Source organism: Culicoides brevitarsis, chromosome 1, assembly GCF_036172545.1.
Source record: "Culicoides brevitarsis isolate CSIRO-B50_1 chromosome 1, AGI_CSIRO_Cbre_v1, whole genome shotgun sequence".
Taxonomy (NCBI): domain Eukaryota; kingdom Metazoa; phylum Arthropoda; class Insecta; order Diptera; family Ceratopogonidae; genus Culicoides; species Culicoides brevitarsis.
Genome location: NC_087085.1, coordinates 30,222,601 through 30,243,222, shown reverse-complemented (window position 1 = coordinate 30,243,222; position 20,622 = coordinate 30,222,601). Strand labels below are relative to the sequence as shown.

Here is a 20,622-nt window from a genome sequence, read left to right as displayed (position 1 = left end):
AGAATTTTATTTAATTTTTTTTTATTTTTTTTTAAATATTTCATGAAAAGATAAAAACGGACTAAAAAACGATAATAAAACTAATTAAAATTTAAAAACATGAAAAAAATAATTAAAAGTAAAACAAGGGTTGTAAGTTAAAAAGTTCATAACTTAAAAATGAAAAAACTTATAATTTTTTCAAAAAATCTTTGAACTATTCATATTAGTCGCTTTATTATGTGACTAGTAACAAAGGTCAGTAACTTTTAAAGCTAAACATTTTTCATTAAAAAAAATTATTATTATTTATTTTTATAGCTCTAGTTTTTTTTAAACAAAAAAGTACGTGCTCTTTTTATAAGACAAAATTCTTTTTCAAACAAGATTTAGTAAAAATTTAACATTTCCCAAAGTAACTTCATTCACTTCGTATCAAAAAAATTCTATCATGAATTAAAATCATGAGTACCCAAAAGTTACCTTTTTATCAAGCGACGAAACTTTCTTTGAAAAACGATCCTTGGTGTCGCTATTTCAAACGCCTGTTTCTCGTGATTTCCCTTATGGGAATTTTCTTCTATGTGGCAACCCTGAATTCAGATCCATATGCTCTCATGGACAATCAGTTGATGGAATTCGCCGAAACTACAGAAGAAATCAACAGGAATTTGATGGAACCCATGGAGAACAAGTCAATTTTCTTCATTGAATCAAAAAGACCCAAAGACAAAATTTTAAACTTGGATTCGCGTCAAGCGTGTGCCATCGAAAGTGCTGCCAAGAACAACCCTGACTTTAATGTGACATTATACGCTTTATATGTCAATGCTTTGCCTGAAAATCCCGTGTTCATAAAAGCTCTAATGGAATATCCGAATGTCAAAATTATTGGCACAACGTTGGAGGAATTCACAAACGGATCAATTGTGGATCCGTGGTTGGCAAAAGGAGACATTTTCAAGTCAAAATGGCCCACGGTGCATTTTAGTGATTTTTTCCGCCTTTTTGTTCTTTACCAATATGGCGGAATTTATTTAGATACGGATTTCATAGTTCTCAAAAGTTTGGCGGACTTGAAACCTGGATGGTCTTGTGCAGAAAGCAGTTATTTCGTTGCAAGTGCAGCTATGAGTTTTCATTCAACCGGATACGGACATTATTTGGCTGAGATGCTCGTGAGAGAGTTCATGAGTTCCTACAATGGATCACTTTATTCGTATAATGGACCACAAATGTTAACTAGAGTTTTTCAAAAACTTTGTTTTACAAAAAATACGAAAATGATGAAACGCGGACCGTGTTACGATTTTGAAATTCTAGAGCCGAAATTATTTTATCCGATTGGATATAATGCGAAAGATCCTCTTTTTAATCCGCAAAATTTGACACAAACGTTAGAAATGGTGAAAGATGCCTATGCAGTTCATTGCTGGCATGGATTGGTTGGAAGTAAACACCTAAAAAAGGGGACACAAGCTGCACTTGGGGTGCTGGCGGAACGACATTGTCCAAAAGTTTATGCAGCGGTTACGGATAATTTCTAAAATAATGTTTTTTTTTGTTATTGATGTTTTATTAAACATTTCAAAAATTTATATAGTTTTAATGAAAAGCTATAATCAAAAATTAAAAAAAATTAACAGTAAGCAAAAAAATTAGAAAAATGTTCAAAAATAAAGAAAACCTTTAAAAATAGTTAAAAAAATTAAAAAAAAAACATTTTTTTTTATTCAACTTTAAGTTGTTTAAACTACCGTAATGTATATAATGCTAAGAGAAAAAATATTGTTCAAATTTCAATGAAACCAAAAAAAGGAGGCAAATTAGGAAGAGGCTAATTTTGAGGTTAAAAGAACACAATTTTTCTTAAAATTTTTACATTTTTTAATAATTTTTTTTAACAGTTTAATTTAATTTACATTCAATTAAATACTATTTAATTTTTTTGAAAATAATTAAGATAATATTAAAAAACATCAAAAAATTTTTAGTTGAAAATAAGAATTTGAAACAGAAAATGTTAAGAGAACGAGTTCTTACTTCTATTTTCGTTAAAAGAACATATTTTTAAATTCTCTTAGCTTTATCTTCATTACGGTAATATTAGAAAATTTCATAAAGAAAATAACGGTAATATTAACGAAAATAAAGTTAAAAAATAAATACCAAAAAATTCAAAAAGAAAATAATTCTAAAAATTTTTTTTTTCACAAAAATAAAAAAATTTGAAACTCGTTTTAATTTTAAAAAAAAATTTGAATAAATAAATTTGAAAAATGTTTTTTAAATTAAAAATTACTCATTTTTGAAGGTTTTTAACAACAAATTTCAAAATTTTAACAACTTTTAAATTTTTATATATTTTTTAATTAAAAAATTATGATTTTTTTTTCAAAAACATGTAAATAAAATTTAAACATTTCAACAGAAAATTATTAAAAAAAAGGGGGCGGGGAAAATTAAATACCTCGGTTGTAAAAAAATTTTGTGTTTCATTAAAAATGACAAAATTTTAAAAATTAGCATTCTCGACTTTTTTAGTTAATTATTTTACATTTTTTATTCATTTGTAAAAATTTTCAACGATTTTTTTAAAGATTATTGAAAAGTAATTTTATTTTTTTCAGCATTATTATTTAAAAATTTTTTGTAAAAAAAGAATTACGGTAATTAATAAAATTCTTAAAAATTCAAAAACTTTCCTTAAATTCAAAAATTTTGGAAAATTTATTTATGTATTTTTTTTGTATAAAATTTTAAAGTTTTTTGCCCCATTGAGATTTTTCTAATAAAACAAAAACAAAAAATAGTGTAAAAATTTTGAAAAAAAATCATAAAAGCGTGAAGAAAAATTAAAAAGACAAAAGTTAGAAAAATTGAAAAAAAAATAAAAAAAAAAAATAATTTTGCACCAAATTTTAATATGAAAACAAAAGTCATTTAGAAGATTTTTTGTTTAATTTTTCCAAATTTTTCATAAAGTATAAATTTAATTATTTTCGTATATTTTTTTAATAAAAAAAACGTTAAGTCCATTAAAAATTTCTTACCATTTTTTTAAAACCTCAATATAAAATTTAAATTTTTAAATAAATGAAAAAAAGGAATTTTCTGTAGTCAAACGATGAAAAATTAAAACATCCTCAACATTTTTGTTGCAATTAAGCCCAATTTTTATTTATTTTTTTTATTTTTGGTTATAATAATTACTGATACATTAAATATTTCCAATCATTACGTTGACATTATTTATTTTTGTTGTTGTTGGTTTAAATATTTTAGTAAGTTATTAAGAGTACGGATATTAATAATAATAATTTATAATATCATGAAATTTGCGCAAATATTTGTTTTGTGTGTTTGTGTGGTCGCACATATAAATAAGCTGCTTTTGTTGGTAATTCCTATTAAAATTACAGTTCATCGTCGGAGGGCTGTTCTCTGAAATTCCCTGAATGTAACTTGTGTTTTTTTTTGTTCATTGGCAAAATGAGCTAATTTAATAATATTAGTAACAAAGAAAACTTAACGACGATTTTTCGTTTTATCACAAAAATTATTCTCAACTTTTTTTTTAAATAAAATAGAAAAAATAATCAGATATTGCACGTTTTTTTTTATTTTTCATTAAATGCATTCACATGAGATTACTTCTTCAACGTTTTTTTTGTGTGTTTTATTGGTACAAAAGTTTGTTTTTTGGTTTTAAATGAATTTTATTAGTTTGAAACGAAAATCGTAGTATCATGACTGGATGGGGAAGTCATTAGTGGCAACTAAGCTAGTGAGAAAGAGGGAAGAAAGAGACAAGTTGATGACTTGGGAGATGATGAGAATGGCGATTATGGGTGAAAGTTGAGCGGGAATCGTGAGAGACTCGTTCTCTTTCCTCCTGAATGCCTTGCGATGCGGAAATAAATACGACGAATAATCGAACATGGTCACGGGCGAAGTCAGGTCGCCGTCGCCTGCGAATGAACAGTTGCGGTTACCAATAAAATCAGCTTTATATGCGTTGATGGTACTTGTTTCTTGGGAATTGATAGAATTTTTGCGTGTAATCAGTAGTTTTTGATAATTATTATTGTTGTAGGTGCACGAACTCTCTAGTTATTTTTTCTTTTGGGCCTTTTCTGCGGCTTTCGTTACTTTGCCCGAGGACGCTTCCTTGAAGTTGACGGACTTGATGACGCCAACGGCGACCGTTTGACGCATGTCACGTACAGCAAAGCGACCCAATGGGGGGAACTCTTGGAAAGATTCGACGCACAACGGCTTGGATGGGACCAAGATGACGATCGCAGCGTCGCCAGACTTGATGCTCTTGGGGTTCTCCTCGGTGGTTTTGCCGGTACGACGATCGCACTTCTCCTTGATCTCGGAGAATTTGCAGGCGATGTGGGCGGTGTGACAATCCAAGACGGGAGTGTAACCGTTGGCAATTTGACCGGGGTGGTTCAAGACAATGACTTGAGCCGTGAAGTCAGCAGCACCCTTGGGAGGAGCGACTTTCGAGTCACCGGCAACGTAACCACGACGCAATTCCTTGACGGAGACGTTCTTGACGTTGAAACCAACGTTGTCGCCGGGAACAGCTTCTTGCAAAGCTTCGTGATGCATTTCAACGGATTTGACTTCAGTGGTCAAATTAACTGGAGCAAAGACGACAACCATGCCGGGCTTCAAGACACCAGTTTCGACACGACCCACGGGTACTGTGCCAATACCGCCGATTTTGTAGACATCTTGCAAGGGCAAACGCAAGGGTTTGTCGGTTGGGCGTTGGGGCGGGAGGATGGCATCCAAGGCTTCGATCAAGCATTTGCCATCAGCCTTGCCTTCTTTGCGTTCGACGGCCCATCCCTTGAACCAGGGCATCTTGTCGGAGGCTTCCAACATGTTGTCGCCGTGCCAGCCGGAAATGGGGACGAAAGCGACGCCAGCTGGGTTGTAACCGATCTTCTTGATGTACGAGGAGACTTCCTTCTTGATTTCCTCGAAACGAGCTTCGCTGTATGGGGGCTCGGTAGAATCCATCTTGTTGACGCCGACAATCAATTGCTTGACACCCAAGGTGAAAGCCAACAAGGCGTGTTCACGAGTTTGACCGTTCTTGGAGATACCGGCTTCGAATTCACCTGAAATTAGAGGGGAAAGGGGTTAAACTTCGCTCTCTCGTGTGACAAAAAAAAATAGGTTGATACAAATTTTAAAAATGTTTTCGATTTTTTAATTTTTTTTAATTATTAACAGGAAAGTAAAATGTAAAAAAATTCATAAATTTCGTAAATTTAAGAAAAAATTAGATTTAAAGTAAAAAAAAATCTTAAATTTTTATAATATTTTTCAAAAATCATTTTTTTAGTGAATTTTTTTGTGAATAAAAAACCTCAAACTTCGAATTTTTTGTGGAAAAGAAATTTTTCTCTAAAGCAAAAAGTGATGTATTTTCCAATGGCATAAAAATAATATTTTACTGAAAAATTAGAATTGGAAGACACATCGTTTTTTTTAAAAAAAAAAAATATTTCATTTCTCAAAAAAAAAAAAAAATAAAAGTTGAGAGATTTTTTTAATATAAACAAAAAAACAAGTTTTATATGATTTTTGAAAATATTTTGGATTAAAATTAAAAAATTTTCTGATTTTTTTTCACCAAAAATTAATTTTTTTATTCAATTTTTGAAAAATTTGGATTTTAATTTTTTTTTAGGTCGAAACTTAAATAAATTTATTTTATAAATGTTAAAAAATATTAGGAATTTACGAAATTGGTAATTTTTTAGTAAAAAAATTGAAAAATTTAAAAAATATCGAAATTTTATTATTTAAATTTAAAAAAATTTTTTTTTGTTTAAAATCTATCAATTTTGTTAAATTTTTTATACTTTTTAACCAAAAAAATCATTAAAAAAAATTTTTAAAATTTATTTAAAACAAATTTTTTCAAAAAATTAATTAAAATCAAATCGAAAACATTTTAAAAAATTTTCTTAACCTTTCCTCAAATACTTACCAGTACCAGCAGCAACAATCAAGACAGCGCAATCAGCTTGCGATGTTCCGGTAATCATGTTCTTGATGAAATCACGATGGCCCGGGGCATCAATGATGGTAACGTAGTACTTGGCAGTCTCGAATTTCCACAAAGCAATATCGATGGTGATACCACGTTCACGTTCAGCCTTCAATTTGTCCAAAACCCAGGCGTACTTGAAGGAACCCTTGCCCATTTCTTGGGCCTCCTTCTCGAATTTCTCGATGGTACGCTTGTCAATGCCGCCGCACTTGTAGATCAAGTGACCGGTGGTGGTAGATTTACCGGAATCGACATGACCGATAACGACAATGTTAATATGAGTCTTTTCCTTACCCATTTTTTTTTCTCTCGGTTTATTGATTCAAATCAAATGAACAAAAAATCTTTCCTGCAACGAAAAAATGAATCAAATTAAATTGCGTTACGGGAAAATCTTTCAATCAATCAATTTTCCACTTTTACTTTTCCCCATCACACACACGTACGAAAAACGCTAGTTTGCGAATTTTCCCACACACTCTCTCACACTCTGTTGAGCTTAACGCAAAAAAAAACTCGTGAAAATCAATGCGAACGACCGGCTGCCGGGTCTCTGTTCCTGCGCAGTGTGTCTCGTGTGGTGCCCAAGAAGAAGTGACACTCGCACACGTAATCGAGGGAGGAAATTATTATCTCATAGACGAGAACGAGACAAAAAAATGCGTGAGTTGAGGAAGGAATGAGAACGACCTGCGTTATGTTAAAATAGATTGCGGCGTGTCTCGACATCCTGTTTTATTAATTTAACGAAGAGAAAGAAAAAGTTGGAATGGGGAGTCTTTTGTAATTTTGAATAAATTATGCACTTAATGCCTCTTCGTATTGCAGCGAGACAAAAAAAAATTGTTGAGAATGAAACATATGTGAAGAAGATTTTTTTTTCCTCTTCATTTCATTCTCAATTTATTTCAATATGGAGACGTTCGTCTGTAGGTACGTGAAATTTTAAAATTTATTTTTAGCCCCCCATGTGTCATTATGCCAGGCGAAGAAAGAAAAAATATTATAAAACGTGGTATAAAAATATTTTTTTTGTATATTTTTCTTTTGATTTATCGATTACTTTTGGAATTTCATTAACTTTTATTAGAAAAAAATCTGGAAAAATCATGAAAAAATACAAAAAATGCATTTTTGACATGAGAAAAAAAAAGCTAGCACCGGAAAAGCCATTATGGATGCCATTTCTCATAAGACATGTGCACTCGAATTTTCATTTTTTGTTAATTTTTTGAATTTTTTTCAATTATTTTTCTATTTTTGTTCTTTTTTATTCGAAAATTCTATTTTTTCGAGTAATTTTTTGATGATTCACACCGAATTTCACAAGATTTCATCAAATTTCATGAGAATTTTCGACTTTTTCACTTGAGTGAATTGGTAAAAACGTGTCATCACGCTGCTGCCCGGTGCTGCTTACGGAAAATTTGAATTATTTTATATTTTTTCATGATTTTCTTGATTTTTTCTAATTATTTTTCATTCACTCGTCACTGCACAACTTTTTTCAGTATTTTTCCAGCGTTTTTTGGATTTTTAACAATAAAAAATAATTTTGAAAATTTTCCACAAACTAAAATCACGTCCACTTACCACGAGCTTTAGAATCGAAAAGGCAGAGAAATGCCAAAATGTCATGCGCATAGACTCACGGAGCAGCAGAACGAACGAACGAACGAAGAAGATACCAACGCATTGTGGATATAAATATCTTGCCGTAGATATATGGGAGACACGTGAGTCGTTCGTTCGTAAAAGAGAGTATGAGGAAAAGCGACCGGCATGCAAAACAACGACGACGACTACGGGAATTGTCGAGTAAAAGGTATACGATGCCCGGAAAAACGATCGATAAAACGACCGAGGGAAATGTTCGATGGGGCAAAGTAATTCGTGGAAAATTAACGTTATTTTCGAGGAATTGAATGGTGATTAATTGAAGAATTAACAAAAAGATAAAAGATAACGTACCTGTTGAAAGATGTTTATACGAGTAAAATCCTTTTTAAAAGTTAGTTTTGTCTTTGTGAGAAATTAAAATGTGGAGCACAGATTGACTTTGGCTTATTTTGCCGACACTTGCAATAAAAGTGAATTTTGCGCATGAACAGATGAGAATGAATAAGGATTTTCCGGCTTTTGGTTTTCACGAAATTTTGTTCATTATTTTGAAAATTGTTTCTGTTTGAATAAAATTGAAGAAGAATCATTTTAAAAAATTGCACTATTAGAATTTAATTTTAAAAATTCGAAGATTTTTTTTCAAAACGACTTTTTTCGTTTTCAAATTTGTTTTTTTTTTAATTGACGCACAGTGCACCAAATTTTATATCTCCGGTCAAAAATCTTGAAACAAACGGAATAATAAAATTTTAATACAATAATGAAACGGAGGAAACTATAAAAGTCTGAAATTTTTCAAAGATCGGCAGTTTTTTAATTTTCTGCACGAAAATTTATTTTGGGAATATCATTAGCAATTATCTTATAATATCATTATCGATTATTTTTCTAAAATATTAAAATATTTATAAATCAAATCAAAAGGCTTTAATAAAGAAAGCTTCTTTTGTTTCATATATTTGGCATTTTTCTTATTTGATTAGATATTTTTTACTCGTTGGTTGTCTCGTCTTGATGCTTAAAAAACAATCAGAAAGATTTAAACATTCATGTCGACGTCGAAGGTTGAGTTTCGTTTAGTGCTCCTTGCCTACCCTGAAGGCTCGGCTAAGAGTCGATCCTCTTGCGATATTATTAAAATATAACACTATGTGATTTTTTCAACGAAAAAATTACTTTTGAAGCGACACAGCGGAGAAATGATCAAAAGAAATCCGTCTATCATGAATATTTTTTTTTCTGAAAGATGAATCATCTGTATGACGCTTCAAACTCCAGAAATAATCTGATATATCCATTAAAATTTAATCTTTTCAAACGAATCTTCGTTATCTTTGAGAGCCCAGTTTATCACTTTGAACATTAGTCGCCTTCATAAATACATAGTAGGTCTTCATGTCATGGCTCATATCTACGAATTTTCATTATTTTGATCTCAATACATTTTAACTTACTTCGCTGCGTTAGAAAAGTTTCACTAAAAAAAAAAGTTATATTTTTTAAATAATTTTATGAAAAGTAAACCTTAAAAGATGATAGATATGAAAATTATGTAAAAATACCAACCATTATTCTTATTTTTTAAATTTTTCTCTTTTTTTTGTGAAAATTTCCTCTCAAATCAACTTAAATAATTGTGTTAAGACTTAAAAAATTGAAAAATAAAAAAAAATATAAAAAGTTAAAATACTTACATAAAATTTTTAATGAAATTGTTCATAAATTTTAATACAAATAGGGTAAGAACACCGTAAAAAAAGTTTTTAGAATACTTTTAATTAGGACTGGAACATAGTGCCATTTTTTTTAAATTTTTTGATAAAAATTATATTGATATGAATTGATGATTATTTTATTTCAGTTTTTTTTGATTTCCAAAAAATTAACTTTATTGCAATAATATTACTCTAATAAGTATTTCATTTAAATATTTAATAAAATAACTTTCTTTCACTAACTAATTCACTATTAATCAACAAGGATGCGAGTAACTTACGAAAATGTATCACTCTAATTGTTATTGGACCAAATTGGCAAAATTCCTGTTAAACGAGAAAGTCCTTCGTTTCCTGAAAATTAAAAAATATCGTTAAATCTATAAATCAAATTAAAAAAACAATTTTACCTCTTGCTGCTGTTTGAAGTTGTTGCGTCTCCTCGGGACTTAACTTAAGTATCGTATTCAAAACCGGAATCAACCTGGCTCGTTCATTCCCGCTGTTCAAAGTCAAAAACTTGACAATGACATTTTTCAGGTATTCCGAGTTTTGGGTGTGTTGCTCCCTTTCAAGCGATCTTTGTTGTCGCCGAACCTCTTCTTTTAGCACCTCATTCAAATGCGTGAGTTTTGCCAAATCTTGTTCCGCTTCCGACAGTAAGCTCGATAAATGCTTGACGCGAGTTTCTTGCACGATAAGTTTTTCGCGTGTTTGATGAAGTTCAACGGTTGGCGAAACAGGTCGTTCTTCCAAGGCTGCTGTGTAACTTTCGTCAAAGGGAGAGCTTAAAAGTTCATCTAATGGAATCAAGTCATGTTTGTTCCGGTTCGAAGGTTTACGATAAGGCATGAAATTGGATGTGTGTTCGGAACCTTCGCCTTCTTCGCGTTGCATGAGAATCATGTTGATCTTTTGCTCGTCTGTCGAAGCAAGGCCAAAGGGATTCATTTGTGGACGGGACTCGTAACTTTCTGCTTCGTTTCTCGCAATCGAGGGCTCAGGAACAATCGGTTGTTGCGATTTAATCTTGTCAATTTCGGTTTGATGTTTTTCTAACAACGTTTGAATCTCTTTTTCGTAACACAAGCGAACAGTTTCGATTTCCAAACGTTTCGCTTTGAGAGCTTCATCACTTTCGATCGTGACTTGACGTTTTTCTTCGAGTAACGTTTCATTGGCAACTCGTTGCTCTTCGACCAAGTTAAAGAACTCATCGCATCTCGTTTGAAGTCTTTCTTTTTCGCTTTCTAAATGCGAAAACTTCTTTTTAATTTCATCATTTTCAGCTTCAACTTCGTTAAATCGCTTTTCCAATCCTTCATATTTTTGTTGCAAAACTGTTAATTCTTCTTCAAGCTCTTTTTCTTTCACCGCATCCTTCGTTTGACTCTGTTTCAGCACCGATTGAGCTCGTACCTTGTAACTGGCAAATTCAGTTTTTAAATCATCCAGTTCGACCTGCTTCTCTTGAAGTTGTTCCGTGAGCGAATCAACTTTTTCTTGCAAGGTGTTTAGGTTTTTATGAGCTTTGGATTTTTCATTTTCCAAGTTGGCGATTGTTTTTTCCTTTTCTCCAAGTAAATTCATGGACTCTAAACTGGTTTCTTCAAATTTCAATTTTGATTGTTCTTTTTCCGTTTCTAAACTGTCAATTTGAGCTTTGAGTTCGCCATTTTCTTTTTCAAATTCACTCAGTTTTGTCGTTTTTTCATCAATTTCGGCTTTAAGCTTTTCCGTCTCAGCTTTTTCCGCTCTTCAAATTTTCTTCTAACTCACGAATTTGGTCTTTAAAAGTGTTTGCAGTCTCATTTTGAGCTTTTATTGTAGCCTCAAGTTCGGTTATTTGCACTTTTTTCTCTTCCAGCTTCTTGCTGACTTCGGTTAAGGATTTTTCGTATGAGCCCATTTCGAGACTCAGCATGCTCGTTTTCTTTATAGCAGCTTTCGCTTTTGTGAGTTCTTCATTAAGAGTTTCGATCTTTTCGTTAGCTTGTTTAAGAAGTTCTTCTTTTTTCTCCAAAGTAGACATTAAGAATAAACTTTCGTCCTTTCCTGAGGATTTTTTCTCAGTGTTCGAAGGAGTTTCTTTTGAAGCATTTTGCAAGTCACTTTCCAACTTTGTGATAGTTGCAGCTTGATCGGCGACCTTTTTCTTCAATTTCACAGCCAAAAATCGCATTTTGTTGTATTTTTCTTCGAAACTGTCGTCTAATTCTCTCAATCTCGCACTTTCATCTGCCTTCGAGATCGTCGAGGTCGATAGCGCGTCAGATTGGGAAACGTTCATGTCAGATTCTGCGGCTTTTTTCTGTAACGCTTTTTGTGAATCGACTAATTTTTTCTGTAAATCTTTTATTGTTTCCATATTTTCGGCGATTTGCTTTTCAAATGCTTGAGTTGCCGTTTGTTGACTTTCTTTTTCAGCAATTTTAGCTTCGAGTGAAGATTTAGCCTGTTCTAGTTCGGAAATTTTTGACATTTGAATGGAAATTACTTCGCCACGTTCTTTGAGGATGTTGTTAATTTCCTTTAGCTCGTCAAGTAATTCGTTGTTTTCTTTTTTGTGAGAAAGAACTTTGGCGGAAACTTCTTCCAAAGCAGAGATTTTGTATTTTAATTGATTTTCGAACTCGATTTTTTGTTGGTTGAAGGTTTCTTGGAGTGATGTGATTTCATCAGTTTTTGCTTTTAATTCTTCTTGAAGTTTTTTGCACTCAAGTTTGACCTTTTTGATAAGCTCTTTTGACTTTGATTGGTCCTTAGCTGATGATTTTAAGGTTTCAAGCTCGGAATCTTTTTCTGCGACGATTTCCTGAAGTTTCTTTTCGAAAGCGGATTTTTCGGTATCAAAATTTTCTTTTAAATTTTTAATTTCTTCTGACTTTTCTTGCAATTCTTTTTGATATTTTTCAATTTCACTTCTTGACTTGTTCAAATTTTCTTGTAATTTCACAAATTCTTCATTTTCTGATTGATTTTTATCATTCAAAGATGCTTTTAGGTTTTCAAGTTCAGAATCTTTCTCATGCAAAAGTGTTTTGAAATGATTTTCTAGCTCAAACTTCTCAGACTCGAATTTCTTTTCCAAGTTTTTGACTTCTTCCAATTTTTCGTTCAACGTTTTTTGAAGATTTTCTGTTTCAGTTTTTGATGAAGTCAAGTCGGAATTAAATTTGGACGTTAATTCTTCAATTTTTTGCTCATATTCTGATTTTTGAGTATCAAGAGTTTCGTGTAATTTTTTGATTTCTTCCGATTTTTGTGAAATTTCTTGTTGAAGCTTTTCTGAAACGTCTTTTGAGTCCATTTGAGCAGCCATTGAAGTGTGTAAGGATTGGATTTCTTCAGTTTTAGCTGAGATTTGTTTCGTTAACTCGGCTTTTTCAGATTCGAATGTTGATTTTAAGGTTTCTAGCTCTTCAGTTTTTGTGTTTAGCTCTTCAGTTTTTGTGTTTAGCTCTTCAGTTTTTGTGTTTAGCTCTTCAGTTTTTGTGTTTAGCTCTTCAGTTTTTGTGTTCAGCTCTTCAGATTTCGATTTTAGCTCTTCAGTTTTTAGCTCTTCAGTTTTTGTGTTTAGCTCTTCAGTTTTTGTGTTTAGCTCTTCAGTTTTCGTTTTTAGCTCTTCAGTTTTAGTGTTTAGCTCTTCAGTTTTTGTTTTTAGCTCTTCAGTTTTAGTGTTTAGCTCTTCAGTTTTCGTTTTTAGCTCTTCAGTTTTTGTATTTAGCTCTTCAGTTTTTGTATTTAGCTCTTCAGATTTCAATTTCAGTTCTTTCTGATTATTTTCTAAGTCAGCTTCAAGTTTTTTTAGCTCTTCAGTTTTCGATTGTAACTCTTCAGTTTTCATTTTTAGCTCTTCTGAAGCCAACTTTTGGTCTTTTTGATAATTTTCTGCCTTAGATCTCAATTTTTTCAGCTCCTCTTGAAGTTCGTGAACCACACCTTTAGTCTCAGATTCGTCATTTAGAGCTAATTTAAGTTTTTCAATTTCTTCAGTTTTTTCTCGAACTAATTTTTCAAACTCTACTTTTTGTGAATCTTTCTCAATTTGTAAATCATCAATAACTTTCAGTTTTTCCGCCAACTCTTTTTCTACAGCTTCTTTCATTTCATTTGCTTTCAAATTCGCTTCATTAAATGATCTTTTCGCATCTTCCAAGAGGTCTGACTTTTCTTTCAACAATTTTTCTAATTTTCCAATTTCCTCTTCTTTCTCCGTGATGTCTTTTTGAACTTTTTCCGACTCTTCTCTCAAACTAGAAAGTTCTTTTTGGATTTTTTCGACGACCAAATTCGATTCTGACGTGCTGTCATTTTGAATTGCTTTTAATTTCTCGATTTCAGTCTCTTTTTCCTTCACAAGCACCTCGTAGTTGGCAATTTCTTTCTTGTAATTCTCGATTTCGGTGATTTTTTCAATGCCCAGCTCCTGTTTCTGTTTATTGAGCACCTCGATGGAATGTTGCATGGTATTAATTTCCTCAGTTTTCGATTTGAGCGTGTCCGAAACGTTTTCTAGGCGATTTTTCAGGTCTGTGATTTCATCTTCCTTCTCTTGTCGCAAACTCTCGAGCTCTCTATTTAATTCGTTGATTTGTCGACTTTCCTCGGTTTCGGCGATTTTTTGTCTGCGAACCGCTTCTTCGAGTTCTGACGTCAGTCGGTTGATTTCTTTTTGACATTCGTTGACTTCGTCCTTTAATTGTGTGATTTTTATGTCTTTTTGTTGGTTGTCCTTTTTAAGAGTTTCATTTTCGGTTTCTTTTTCTTCTTTAACGCGTTCAAAATCTTTCGTTAATTCCGAGAGTTTTTCACATTCGCGCGTTTTTACGCCGCGACTTTCAAGGCAATCGTCTAATTTTCCGGTTAATGTTGAGTTTGAGCTTCGTAATTCCTCTAATTCCGTTTCCAATTTCTTCTGTAAGGCTTTTAGTTCCTCATTTTCGTGCTCGAGCTGACTAACTTTCTCGTTCAAGTCGAAATTTTCGGCTTTCAGACGTTCAAGGGCGTCATTCGGGTCAGTTTGCCGCAATTTTTCCTGTAATTCGGTGATAATGTTAGTTTTTTCAAGTAATTGTTCCTCTAAATTAACGACCTTTTCTTCGGCCTCGAACTTTTCGACGTCATGCTCTTCGCGTTTCGCCTGAAATTCGTGAATTTGCGTCTCGAGGGACTTTACGCGGTCCGTAAGTGCCCGAATTTCGTCGTCCTTTATCGCGCCTTCCGTCTCGAGGAATTCGATTCGTGTTCGGTCCTCCATGGATTTGTGACTTTTCGCTTGTTTCTCGATTTTTATGAGTTTTCTGCGATAATCTTCGACTTCGTTTGCCAAGGCAAGCTTATCTGTGGTCAAGCGTTCGACAATTTCTTGCATCGCCTTTAAACTTTCCTTATCGGCGTTTTTCTGCATCTCAAAGCCACTTACGACTTCTTGTAATTTTTTGACCTCGTCCAAAGTTTCTACAAAAAAAAATTGTAAATCGCCTACGAATTTGAAGGAAAAAAATAGACACGTACCATCTTTTGCTTGTTTCGCTTTTTGTGCGATCAAGAGCAAATTTTTACATTTTTTGACCAATTCCTCCTTCGGCAGATCCTCAAAAGGCGATTTCTTTTTGGAGTCCTATGCGAAAAATTTTGGTAGGAGATAAAAATTAATTAAAATTCAATTTGCATGTCGTCATCGATGATTTTTGAAATTTTATTTAATTTTCGTACCTGATGTTCTCCGGATGCTCCCTCCATGGTACAGGACTCTTAATTTGAGTAATTTACAGTTTTATCACAAAAATATCGACAGAAATGGACAAAAATAAATAAATTTAGCCAATGTCCAGTCAATGTTTACTTTTTTGATTGGAAATTTACACTACGCTAATTCAATTTTTTCTTGTGATGATTGAATTAGCAGGAGGCGATTTTTTGTTAAAAATGAGGTGTATGAAAAATTATGAGTGGCGCGTTTTTTAAAAAATAATCATGTGACTTTATTAAAAATTTAAGAAAAAATAAAGCAATTTAATTCCTGGAAATTTTTAGGGCGCTTGAATTTAAATTTATTTTTTTTACGAATTTGTCTTTTAAATAATTTTTTATTTTAATTTTTAATATTTTTTTTAAAATTAGGTATTAATTTAAATTTTATTTTATTTTATTAAATGATTTTTTTTAAATTTTTTATAATTAGATTTTTTATAATATTTTCATTTTTAAAGAAATATTTAAGTAAAAAAATTGGATAAAAATTACTAAAATTAAATATTCAATTTTTTTCTCAAAAAAAAAAATATTTTAAATTGTTTTTATAACTAAAAATTCAAAAAGTACATATGACATGAGTTCAAAAAATTTGAATTAAGATATTTAATTTTTTTATAAAATCAAAAAAAAAAAAAAAATTAAATCAAAATAAATTTAAAAAATAGAATTTAAAAAAAAATTATTATTTTAAATTTTATTCGAATTAAAATTTATTTTATAAAAAAAATTAAGATAGATTTTTTCGTTTTAAATTTATCTTTTGAAATCTTTATATTTGGAATATAAAATTTATATTATGATTTTTTTTTCGGCCATTTCATATATTTTTGAAAATTATTTTTCTTTTCAATAAGAAATTTTGACCCCAGTGCTAATAGTCCCTCAATTCTGAATAGCCTTAGGCCCCTGAACTTACTAATCCGCCACTGATGTAGGGTGATAAAATTCAAATTGAATTATTTGAGCTAAAATTTTTAAGGGAGTATTATAATTAAATTTTTTAAGTAAAATTTAAAAGTTTTTAATTTTTTTTAATTGAATATTTTTTTTTATTTTTTAAGAAATATTTAATAAAATAATTAATTTAATTTTTCTTGAAATATTTATTTTAAATTTGATTTTTTCAATTAATATGTTGGAAGTTTAATGGCAGATTCTGAGTTAAAAAAATATAATTTAGATTTTTTTTATTTTATTTCAAATTTTTTAATATTTAATATAAAATTTAATTTTTAATATTTTTTTTTATTTCGGTACCGATTTTAATTATTTTTTTATTTTAATTTTTAATGAAGTTTTAATTAAATTTATAAATATATTTTTTTAAAAATTGAATTAATTTATGACAAAATTTAATTCCAATTAATATTAAAAATGTTTAAAATTAAGTAAAATTTAAATTAAATTAATTAATAAATATTTTTGGCAAATTAATCAATAAATTTATTTTTTTAAAATTTTATTGACGTATTTTTATCAAAAAAAAAAAAAAATTAAATAAAAAATAAATAAATAAATAAATAAATAAAAAAATAAAATATAAAATAAGACTTTCGATATCAAAATTTGAAATATTCAGCATAAAAATAAAAAAAAATAATTAAAAAAATATAAAATTATTAAAAAAATCAAATAAAAGGATCTAAAATCCCTTAAGAATTGATCTTTTTTGTCAAATTTAAAAATAAATAAATTTCACTCAACTTTTGGATTCTAAAATAGGAACAAATTTTTTTTTTTTCAACTTGAAGCAACATTACTAAAATATTCATAAAACTGCAACACCTTCCGTTATTTTTTCCAATAAAGGCTGATTAAATATTTACCATGTTTGCCTTTAATTCATTAGGTGGCTGAAGAAAAAAAACACGATCATTACTCATACAAAAGCCGTTCCCTTCGCCATTTATCAACATCGAAAAATGTGTTCGATTGTATAAAACATTGATATCAAGATTACGTGTCTGATAATAAACTATTGATATCGCTACTGAGTTAGAATGGCATGAAAATGTCTCACAATTGAAAAAAAAACTTTTTTTCTGAAATTTTTTCATGATCAACCTATAATTAGTACTCTAACACATACAAAGAAAGTTCCGATAACGACAACGAGTGTTCGGAAAAATGTTCAGTTTATTTTTTGTTGTCTTACGACGCAGTCATCATTTGTTCTCACTCTCGCAAAAAAAAAGTGTCGCCGGTAAAAATTGAGATATTTTATTGAAAAAATATAAAAAATTAAATAATTAACCGTGAAAATGATCAAAACAACACTTTATTTGTTGATTGGAATCGCATTCCTTTTCTGCAACGTTGAGTCACGTAAGTAAATAAAAAATGACGAATTTGCGATTTTTTTTGCTGTTCAACACTTAACAGATGTTGTTGTTTGTTCGCATCTTGTTATGTTTCGGCAAAATTCGCACTTTTGGGTTAATTGAAGACCAATGCATCGATATTTAGTTTTTTTTGTGAGTGAATGATGATATCATATCTTGCTGATTGTCAGCTTGAGTAATAATAGATTTTAATTTGATATTGTGGAGATAACGAATCGACGCATGGCGACTTTAGTTTGTGTGAAATATGAGGTTTTTAGGTAAACAAGGGAACTTCCTGTGTGTGGTGTTCAGAGTTTTAGTTGGAATTAAGGCCGAAGACGCACCTTGATTTGCATAAAAGCCTTATCTGTGTTTGAGAGTGTATTGATGTGAATTTTGATAACAGTTTCAACGTGTATTTTTTTGAACAAAAATTTTGATTTTGGTTTAGATTATTTTTTTTTTTTAATTCAATGAGATTTCTAAGAAATTTCTATTTTTTTATAAAAAAAATCAGAAACTAAATTTTGTCTGTTGCGGTGATATTATAAAAAAAATAATAAATAAATTTTATTTACATTTAAGCTATCAGAAAAATTTTTTAAAATAATTTTTAATCATCAAAAAAACAAAATAAATTGTCAATTTTTACAAAATAAAAAAAAATATTTTTTAAATGAAATTTATAAAAAAAATAAAAAGTTGTAGGTAGTAATTAATTATTTTTTTTTCTAATTAATTAGTTAATTATTTATTTTATTTAAAAATACAAAAAAAATATATCTATTTTTAATCATAAATTTAAATTATTTTGCTTAGTTGAAAAAAAAAAAAATTTCGATAAACTCATAAAAAGATCTTGCATCTTTTTTTTTTTTTGCATAAATCGCACATTCTTTTGATGAATCATCATCGTTGTTTATACAAAATTCGTCTGAGACTCTGAGTAGACAAAAGCAACTCTGATTAATCATCAAAAAAATATTTTATTTATTTTGTCTTGTATTTACTTAAGATGTACTTTTGGCCCCGCATTTAGATCATAAATAACGTAATAATTTTTGTTTGTTATTTAAGTTAAAAATGCGTCTGAGAGAAGGGCAAAAAATCAAGCTTGTAAGATTTAGAGATTTTTTTTACAATTTGTTTCTTAATTTTACTGAGTCTCGTCTGATTTTAATTTTCGTTAAAATTTTAGATTAGAAAAAAATAGGAATTCATTAAAATTAATTGATAAATTAATTAAATTGAATTTCATTTAAAATTTAATGTAAATTTAATTTAATTTTAATTCAATTTAATTAAATTAAATAAAATTAATTTAATTAAATGCTCTCTAAACGATGAAACAATATCTGACTTCACAGGCTCGTTTTTTGAAGTCAAGTTTAATTTTAAAAAATAATTTCGCTAACATTTTAAAAAACTGTCGAATTTATTTAATGTGATTTGCTGAAAGATTTTTTTAAATTTGAAATTCATTTAAAAAACCGTTGATGCTTGTCTTGTTTTGAAAGTTGAAAGTTTAATGATGCATTATTGTTTTTGGAATTTTTTATATTTTTATTATAATTATATTTATAATTTTATTTTGATTGATTTTTAAAATAAAATCAATAAAAAATCATTTAATTTAATAATAAGGCCGCTCCAAATGAAACTCAATAGTTTTATCCGGTGCCCCATTTTAAAATCCAAAAGTGAGTGGGGCAAAAAAAATAGAAAAGTTAAAAATTTTATCAAAAAATACCGTTTTTTGGGCTATTTTCATTAAATTTTAAGACAATTTAAAAAATTTTTTTATTTTTTTTAAATTTTTAAATTTTGTGTATTAAAAATTGTACTTTAGAATTGATTTTCTTCTTTAAAAATATTTTTCATAAAAATTACTGAAATTATTTTGCAAAAAAAATTTTACAGTTATTTTTTATGATATTTTTTTTTTCAATTTTAACTAAAGTTTTCTTAAATCAATTTTAAATATATGTACAACTAACTCAAAATAACAAAAATAATACTAAACGATCAAAAATTGTTTTAATTTTGGCATTTTGTATGAAAAAAGTCAGTATTTCAAATTTTATTTTATTTTACCCCCTTTATTTTTTTTCAAAAATTTTGGACAAAACTATTGAGTTTCATTTGGAGCGGCATAAATGAAAACATAAAATATTAAATGTAAAAAAAAATAAATTAAATTTACTAAACATTTTTTATTAATAATAATTAAATAACAGAAAAACATGAGTTTTTAATTTTTTTTTTTAATTTTCATGTGCTTTATTGATTGATGCTCCATAACCTATTTAAAAAAAAAATGTGTCAATAATTTTCACTCCTCTCCTACAAACAAACAACTTAATTTAAATAAATTTTCTTTTTATTTCCAGAATGTCTTCAATGCACCTCTGAAAACAACGGCGACTGCAACAATCCCAACGGAAATGGCTATTCCCGTGGTTGCGAAGGAGGCACCGCTCATTGTTACGTTCGTGTTGTCGATGGTAAAAACTCTCTTTCCCTTTAAAATTCCGTTCAAAACCTAAAAAACCTTCAATTTTCCTCATAGGTCGCGTAATCCGTGGCTGCCAAAAAGACCTTTCCACCGAAGTTTTGTCGCATTGCTCCCAAAATGAAGACGAAGCCACTTGCCGCACTTGCAACTCGACAAATTGCAACGGAGGTCTCTTCCCGCCGCACCGCATCTTCTGTCATCACTGCGACGAACGCAAAGAGGATGGAAATTGCACGCAGAAAATCGAAGGCACTCCCTTCCCGTGTCGCACATATCAAGCGAACGACCAATGCATCGTGCGTCAACATGGCGATCACGTCATCCGGGAATGCTTGTCGGACTACGAGGACTGTTCGAAGGAAAAAAGTTGCCAAAAATGCGATTCGCATGGATGTAACAACGAAGAGTACAAGGGAACTGGAACTACCGTCACTTTTAGCATGCTCGTCATCGCCGGTTGTCTTTTGATGACAAACGCGTTTTACTGAATTTGGGTGACAAATTCGTCGATAAGATAAGAAAAAAGTTGTAGAAGTATTAAAAATTAATAAAAAAAAATTAAAATTATTAAAAAAAACATTTTTTTTCTATTATTTATTATAATTCATACATTTTTATTACTTT

The 20,622-nt window shown here is 29.9% G+C and overlaps 4 protein-coding genes across 4 annotated transcripts in view; 2 read left to right on the top strand and 2 right to left on the bottom strand.

Annotated features, from left to right (window-relative positions):
- LOC134828112 (vacuolar protein sorting-associated protein 37B) overlaps positions 1 to 17,816 on the top strand; it is a 169,114-nt gene extending 151,298 nt beyond the window's left edge. Inside the window, exon 3 of the mRNA XM_063841080.1 lies at positions 17,798 to 17,816. The gene's annotated coding sequence lies outside the window, so the exon portion shown is untranslated. The remainder of the gene's footprint in view (positions 1 to 17,797) is intronic.
- On the bottom strand, positions 3,153 to 6,410 carry LOC134828110 (elongation factor 1-alpha 2). Its single transcript, XM_063841077.1, has 2 exons — positions 5,999 to 6,410; positions 3,153 to 5,120 (listed from the first exon to the last, which is right to left on the bottom strand). Exons 1-2 carry the CDS (start codon positions 6,357 to 6,359, stop codon positions 4,093 to 4,095), a joined length of 1,389 nt encoding a protein of 462 aa, XP_063697147.1. The 5' UTR covers positions 6,360 to 6,410; the 3' UTR covers positions 3,153 to 4,092.
- On the bottom strand, positions 9,552 to 15,250 carry LOC134828114 (GRIP and coiled-coil domain-containing protein 2-like). Its single transcript, XM_063841082.1, is given in 5 exon segments — positions 9,552 to 9,753; positions 9,810 to 11,156; positions 11,158 to 14,859; positions 14,917 to 15,022; positions 15,118 to 15,250. Coding segments are annotated over 5 exon segments (5,241 nt in total). The 5' UTR covers positions 15,145 to 15,250; the 3' UTR covers positions 9,552 to 9,694.
- Positions 17,296 to 20,575, top strand: LOC134828113 (uncharacterized). The gene is made up of 3 exons (XM_063841081.1): positions 17,296 to 17,484; positions 19,874 to 19,987; positions 20,053 to 20,575. The coding sequence occupies exons 1-3, from the start codon at positions 17,421 to 17,423 to the stop codon at positions 20,484 to 20,486; spliced, it is 612 nt and encodes a 203-aa protein (XP_063697151.1). The 5' UTR covers positions 17,296 to 17,420; the 3' UTR covers positions 20,487 to 20,575.
- The last annotated feature ends 47 nt before the right edge of the window (positions 20,576 to 20,622 follow it).

What these genes read in the sequence shown, in the direction of transcription:
- LOC134828113 (XM_063841081.1), top strand. Translation starts at nt 17,421, where the DNA reads ATGATCAAAACAACACTTTATTTGTTGATTGGAATCGCATTCCTTTTC. An exon ending in TTTCTGCAACGTTGAGTCAC is followed by an intron (nt 17,485 to 19,873) that starts GTAAGTAAATAA and finishes TTTTATTTCCAG; the next exon opens with AATGTCTTCAATGCACCTCT. An exon ending in TTACGTTCGTGTTGTCGATG is followed by an intron (nt 19,988 to 20,052) that starts GTAAAAACTCTC and finishes TTTTCCTCATAG; the next exon opens with GTCGCGTAATCCGTGGCTGC.
- LOC134828110 (XM_063841077.1), bottom strand. Translation starts at nt 6,359, where the DNA reads ATGGGTAAGGAAAAGACTCATATTAACATTGTCGTTATCGGTCATGTC. An exon ending in GATTGTTGCTGCTGGTACTG is followed by an intron (nt 5,121 to 5,998) that starts GTAAGTATTTGA and finishes CTCTAATTTCAG; the next exon opens with GTGAATTCGAAGCCGGTATC.